The sequence below is a fragment of the Lactuca sativa genome, chromosome 9 (assembly GCF_002870075.4).
Source record: "Lactuca sativa cultivar Salinas chromosome 9, Lsat_Salinas_v11, whole genome shotgun sequence".
NCBI classification, from domain to species: domain Eukaryota; kingdom Viridiplantae; phylum Streptophyta; class Magnoliopsida; order Asterales; family Asteraceae; genus Lactuca; species Lactuca sativa.
Genome location: NC_056631.2, coordinates 106,665,695 through 106,672,791, shown reverse-complemented (window position 1 = coordinate 106,672,791; position 7,097 = coordinate 106,665,695). Strand labels below are relative to the sequence as shown.

Sequence of the window (7,097 nt, the reverse complement as noted above, 5' to 3'; positions counted from 1 at the left end):
GGATGCATCGGGTGGCTAAGGCTCGTACTCTGGGCGCACAAGATCAGATGTGGGGCATACGAGGCCGAGGTCAAAAACCCTAATTATCGGGCTTGTGCCCTATTTAAGCTCTTTTATGACCTTGGACCCCCTTCCTTATCAGCCTCCATTGCTTTCAAACGTCTCTAAAACCCTAATTCTTTTGCGAGTGATCCTTGAGCTTGAAAGTGCCTAAAAATACCCCCCCTTTTGGCGTGTTAGTAAGGAGAAGGAAATGGTGAGCAAGCCTTAAAGTTAGGAAGAAAGACTTTTGGGCCTTAGTGGAGGATTTATGGCCTGTAGTCTGGTTTGTGTCATAATCCTAATTAAGGTAATTGTATATCATTACAGTGTGAGATTTTGGATTGGTAGACGAGCATATTTTACTTTCATCAGAGCGAGGTGAGTCTCTTCTTGGTATTACGGGTCGAAGGCACCAAGTCCAACCTATTATTTGTTATGCAATATATTAATTGTTGTATGTGGTATGTTATGATTGGGTTGAAATACACCCTAGGGCGGGGGCCCAATATGATATATAAGGTTGAAATATACCCCAGGGTAGGGCCCACTATGAATTGTTGGGTTGAAATAAACCTCAGGGCGAGGCCCTAGGGCTGGAGTCCATATTTGTGTTGGGTTGGTACGAACTCTAGGGATGGGCCTATTTGCATGCTTGGTATGTGTTATTTGAGAATTTCACTAAGCTTTTGCTTATAGTTTATTAGAATGTTTCAGGTACTTCCAGTACTAAAGGGAAGGGCCCGACTTGATGGCGTAGCATTCACTCTCCATCATTTTCCGAATTTATTATTATGGATACTATAATGTATTTCTTTTAAACAATTATGAATAAAATTCCCAATTTAAAAATGAAAAGTTTTATTTGTAATTTTTGGGCTGTTATATGTTTCTGTATTGACAATAACATCCTAATGTTTTAATATAAATAAAATACATATATTCAGAAATGCTTTGATAATATCATTATCATATTTTCTGGGAACAAATTCCACAGTGCTAATCCTAAAAAAAAGATACTCTGATTTTTAAATATGCATAACAATTTGGTCTTTTTTGGCTGTGAAATTGGGGATGTCACATACCAGACCGGACATTGCACATGCAGTGAGAGGTTTGAGAAAATTTATGTCAAATCTGAGTAAAGAGCATTGGAAAGGGGTCAAGTGGATGCTGCATTACTTGAAAGGTACTTCTGAAGTCGCTTTCTATTTCAGCAAAATTAAGTGATTTTGGAAGGATTCGCTGATGTTGATTTAGGGGGATGTGCATGTTCGGGGAAAAAGCACTACTGGGTATGTTTTCACTATTGAAGGTACATCAGTGTGTTGGATGTCCAAACGTCAGAAAGTGTTGCCCTTTCAACTATGAAGGCAAAATATATGGCCATTACATAAGCAAGCAAAGAGTTGATATGGTTGAAGAATTTTCTGTCAGAACTGGAAATAAAACAAGAAGACTGTATACTCCAATGTGACAATCAAAGTGCAATACATCTCGCAAAAAATCAGGTGTTTCATAGCCGAACGGAACATATAAAGATACGAAATCATTTCATACAAGAATTGATAACTGATGGTACACTAAATCTGGAGAAAATTCTTGGTACGAAGAATCCAGTTGGTATCTTTACTAAGGTATTACCAACTGAAAATTTGAAGCTGTGCATGGCTTCAACTGGGCTTCCATGAACTCGTAGAGGAATCAGGGACTAGAATGAGACAAGTGTTATAAAGGATACAGACTTGGTTGGCAACTAAATGATGATCAAACCTCCAAGTGGAAAATTGTTGGATATAAAGACTTATCATCAGACTTGGAATTTGAAGGACTAAAATTTTTTGAGTGGACCAAATTTTTTTCTAGGGATTTTTTTTTTCGAGTTTTCAATCGGGCTTGGCCTTTTAGATGTTTAAGTCAAATCTTGTCATTTATATAGTTATAAATGGTCGTATATGTAACATGGTAGCAGTAAAGCGTGTGTGGAATAAAATCTCTCTTTGGTTCAATAGTGTGAACCACTTATATCCCTGTGTTTTGTGTGCATTGATTTTGATTTTCGTTTCTATTTTTATTTTCTCGTGTTCCTTAAATCTTCTTTTTCGTTTTCGTTTCTTCTTAACCTAATATGATCCACATCCAAGGCTTGATTGGCCGATTTAATTTCAGCCACACCGTTCTATAAGCGTTTGATATGTTCCTCTTACTGTTTCAAATGAGACTGGTGTGAACGTGTCTACATTTGAAAGCGAAATGACGCACAAAAAAGATGGGTCAAGGTAGGTCGGACCACTGATCAGGATCAATTGCTTAACCAAGAAGCATGAAGAGAATTCAAGAAAAAACTTGGGAAGAAGACACTAATATTGAATGATCTCATGAAAATAATTACGAAATTGTTCCAAGGATTCTTCCTCTCTCAATGCACCATTGCTGAGATCCGATCACAAAACAGGAAATTAACTAGACAATCATAAATGCAATCTTCCTTCCTTATTTAGTTTCTCTCTAATCCATTCAATGTATGCATAGTTATATCCGAATATGTAATAGGGTTGTCATCTGATCTTTCCATGATAGATTTATTCTTCGTTAATTGGAGTAGAATAGAATTAATATATTGATATATGTGATAAGAAACCAAGTATTTTTTTATAACAACTAATCTAATCTATTCCTAAGTTAACATTTATGTCGTAGATGAGGCTTGAACCCTTGAATAAAGACGAATGACAACAATTGAGATATCGTTGAACTAGAAACTGAGTCAAATATGTGTTGTTTTGTGTATGTAGCTTTAGGTTGTCAGATTTTTTCAACTTGTAATGAATCTTAGATTTGTTTTTGTAACATCAGGATTTTTCCATAAAGTATAGTAACATATTAAAAGGAGAATAAGCAAGGGAGAACGAGAACTGAAAGATTATTATTTTACTAACCGATAAATGAGATACAAAGCAACTTCTATCTAGAAATTTCTAAGCATAAGTCAAATATGTCAACAAATAATCGGGCAGTGACTATATGTTCTTACTATACACATATCTGCCAAGATTTATTTAGAACACATAAATTGATAAACTTAAAACACAAATATAGTAAATTTCGCTCAAGATCTATTACCTTTTTACAAAATGTTAGGCTCAAACATTCACTTCGCTTCTTTTGGTTAACTTCACCTGTAACCCATGCTTCATCTGAAGTATGATGGAAGAACTTGGAAGCACGGGGTGGCTTTCCATCAGCTCAATGTGATAATAATAAATGATCGAAGATGCCACCATCTTTATCTGAGTGAGACTCATGTCCTTACCTAAACAAGTCCTCGGCCCTCCATAAAATGCAGGGAGCTTGTGTGATGGCTCATGTTTGATTCCTCCTTCCTTTAAGATCCATCTTTCAGGCTTAAATTCCATGCAATCACCCCCCCATATTTTATTCATTCTTCCCATACCATAGTAATATAGAATAATCTTGGTGTTTTGATTAACTTGGTGGCCACTTGGAAGTATGTCCGGCTGTAATGCACTCTTGTGGTTAAAAGGAACAGGAGGGTAAAGCCTTAACGCTTCACATAGTGCCCCATGTAGATAAACCAATTTTCCTATCACTTTGGAATCCCATCTCTTATTACCTCCTACTTTTACCTCCAAAAATGTCCTAATTTCTTCTCTGATCTTGTCCTCTACAATTGGATTTTTCCCAACCAGATAGAAAAACCATGAGAGAGTTGCACTAGTTGTATCTTTCCCTGCACCAATTAGGCTTACTATGGTATCCTTTAAAAACTTATTGGGGTCTCCAGTATAGCCACCCTGGCCTTTCAAATCTCTAATCATTGATGTTACTAGTCCAAAATTTCCCTTTATGTGTTGATCAGTTTCCATTTTATTGGACTCATTTTGTATTCTTGCAAAGCACTTGCATACAAACCGATCCACATCGTTGCATGCTTTACTCAACTTCTTCTCATTCCCCATATTAAGTAGTTGTTGCAATTTCCATAAGATTGTGGGAGTGAAATGTCTGTACAATAAACTTTCTTCAGTATCTATGAACCCTTTCTGACATGGAAGACAAGGAAAATCATGAGACAAGCTTTGCGGGTCATAGTCCAAGAGCAACTTGCATATAGTGTCAAAAGTGAACCTTTGAAATATCTCCTGCAAATCCATATCGTTTCCATTTTTGGAAACCGCATCCAATACCGGTAAAAGCCCTGTTTCCACCTTATTCCAGACAATCGTTTCAAAAACACTTTGAAAGTTGGGTTTCATAAAGTGGGACAAGATGGTTTTGCGTTGGATCTCCCATAAATGTCCTTCGACATTAAAGATGCCATCTCCAAGGATATCAAATATTTCATGGAATCTTTGGCCTTTTGGATAATTAGGAAAGTTCTTGCTCAAAACATGATGGATGTTTAACGGATCTGTCGTAAAAAGCATATCCATGTTGCCAAACCAAGGGCCTTTCAACATGAAACTACCGCCACTACGATTCAGATAAATGGCGAGCAAATCATGGATTCGGTGCAAGTTTCTAACGACTTCGGGTATTGTACCAAAAGGCATCCAATTTCTATCTATTAGAGTTTTTAGGTTTTGACGTTTGTTGTAAAGAACAAAAAAGGAAAGGAAAATGAGAATGACTAAGGATTCAAAGAAAGCCATGTAAAAGAATTGGAAAAATACAGAGATGAACTTAGGTGGTACTATTATATAAAGCATAAATTCCTTGTGGAAAGTACCACCTAATCACCTATAATTAAAATAAAAAATAGTTTAGTAATAATTGAAAATTAATTCTAGTTTCAATAAATCATGAATTTATTAAATCATGAAAAGCAACATAAAGATCAACAGGTACAACAAATAAATATATATATGAATATTATATGAATTTTTCTTCATTATGTATATGCAAGCATGTATAAGAATAATCGTCTATATGTAATTTAAAATTATCTTTTGTTAATATATTCATTTAGGGGTGACAATTTATGACACGATACGAAACGAAATTGAGATGAAACTGAAATTTGAATTTGTGTTCGTGTTCAAAATTCGACACGAAATTGACACGATTTAGCATTTCTTTATCATGTTTTTCGTGTTTGTCGTGTTATAGTTGATAAAATATTCATTAAATAAACTAGTTTTTAGTATATGTTATATTTTTCGTGTCGTGTTGTGTTTTTCATTTTTTAATTCGTTCGTTTTCGTGTTAGTTAAAAAAAGCGCAGCATCGTGTCGTGTCGTGTTCGTGTCACATAAAACTTTATCATGTCGTGTCGTGTCAGACAAAAACATGAAACAATAACACGATTTGACACCCCTAATTTATGTTTTAAAAAAGCGCACAAATTTATATGTAGAAATAATAATTAAAAATCCATGATAATATATCTAACATCTTTATAATTAACTATAAAATTTTAATAATTGGGTTTGGTGGGGAAAATTAATGGGGATAAGGATAAATGAGGGCTCGGAATGGGCAGTCTCTAGGCCTTAAATAGGGCTTTGTTGGCAGAATAAAGAGACCCTTTGGATAATATTAAAGTCAAATAAAGAGACCCTTTGGATTTAAAGTCATAAGGTGGAGCCATGCCTCCTTAAGGTGGTTTGCTCACTACGGATAATTTTTAAAATAATATTACCTGCCATCATCCACAGTATACGTTATACAAACCGTCTCATGATCTACATAGCCACAGGAAATGTCTATGCACACTATCCCGACTATTTGTGATTGAACATGTTCGTGATGACTAGTGGTGGGGAGCATGAAGGATCCTTCTTTCTCAGAGCAACCTTTTTTTTTTTTTTTTTTTTTCTCTGGTGGTCACAGGTACACCAGCAATGATTCGTAGTTGGTGATGGTCTCTATGCTCTGTTGATTGTCGGAAGGTCCTATGTCCTGATGATGTTAAAAAATTCTTAATTATAAATTAGGCTAGCCCACTTGGCTAACTTTGAGTTTGAAACTAACTAACTAGGAGTATTTAGGTTCGATCCCAAAGAGAAGAGAAAAATATATAATTATATTTTGTTTAAAAAAAAATTCTTAATTTTTTTTAAATGTTTTATCATGCTGATTTATATTAGAACTGAATTATTTTTGTCACGCACAAAATTATAAAAGTTGATCGGTTTTATCGACATAAATATTAAAAAACGTTAATGACTTTATTACGTACTTTTTAAATTGGAAAAACTTGATATATATCCTTATAAAGTTTTTTAATTAGGTTTATATATTTATAAAGTTTAAATTATATGTATATTTTTATATACAAAAATATGTTTTCAAGAACCCGAAAACTCTTAATCCGCTCATAATTTGTTCAAAATACAGACCACCATTAGTCTTTAAATATTGCGTCTAGGCTATATCTTGACTAAAAAAAGATTTGATGAAATTTTTTTATTTGAAATATGCATATATACAAATATGTGTGGAATACATATCTAGGAACCACAAAAGATTAGGAGTCATAGGAACACCAATGTCATAAGCAAATATGTGCCGAATACTTATTAAATATGTTAAAATCTTGATTTTTTTTTTGTTTTAAAATTCCAAAACTGTTATTTTTACATTCTAATACTTTTATTCGTATCCCATGAAATTAAACTTTGTATTGTAACGCCCGTAGATCCGGGCTAGTCAATTTAGAGATAATAGGGGTCGAAAGTGACTTTTCGACAGAAGATTATTTAGAATAAATAATCTTAACCGACTTGTAGGATATGTCTCAAGGTTTCTGTACATATAAAGAACGCTGAAATTCGAGTTATAACGAAGAAGTTATGGCCCGTCAAAGTTTTTCGGCAAAACAGACACGACACTGGGAGACGTAAATAGTGAATTTTTGATAATGAATTTTTAGCCTTAGTGATCTAAACATAATTTTTATTATACATTAAACCGAGAACATACAAAAAAAAAGAACGCTCAAATCTGACTTCGTATGAGGAAGTTATGAATTTTCTAAGATATGGCATAGCAGTGCACGACCCGTAACTCGAATCTTAGATCGAGCGGTTTTTGGC

General features: G+C 34.4%; 1 protein-coding gene across 1 annotated transcript; it reads right to left on the bottom strand.

Moving 5' to 3' along the window:
- Positions 1-2,950: 2,950 nt before the first annotated feature.
- LOC111905590 (alkane hydroxylase MAH1) lies at positions 2,951-4,698 on the bottom strand. Its single transcript, XM_023901290.3, has one exon. It carries the CDS (start codon positions 4,611-4,613, stop codon positions 3,183-3,185), a length of 1,431 nt encoding a protein of 476 aa, XP_023757058.2. The 5' UTR covers positions 4,614-4,698; the 3' UTR covers positions 2,951-3,182.
- Positions 4,699-7,097: the final 2,399 nt, after the last annotated feature.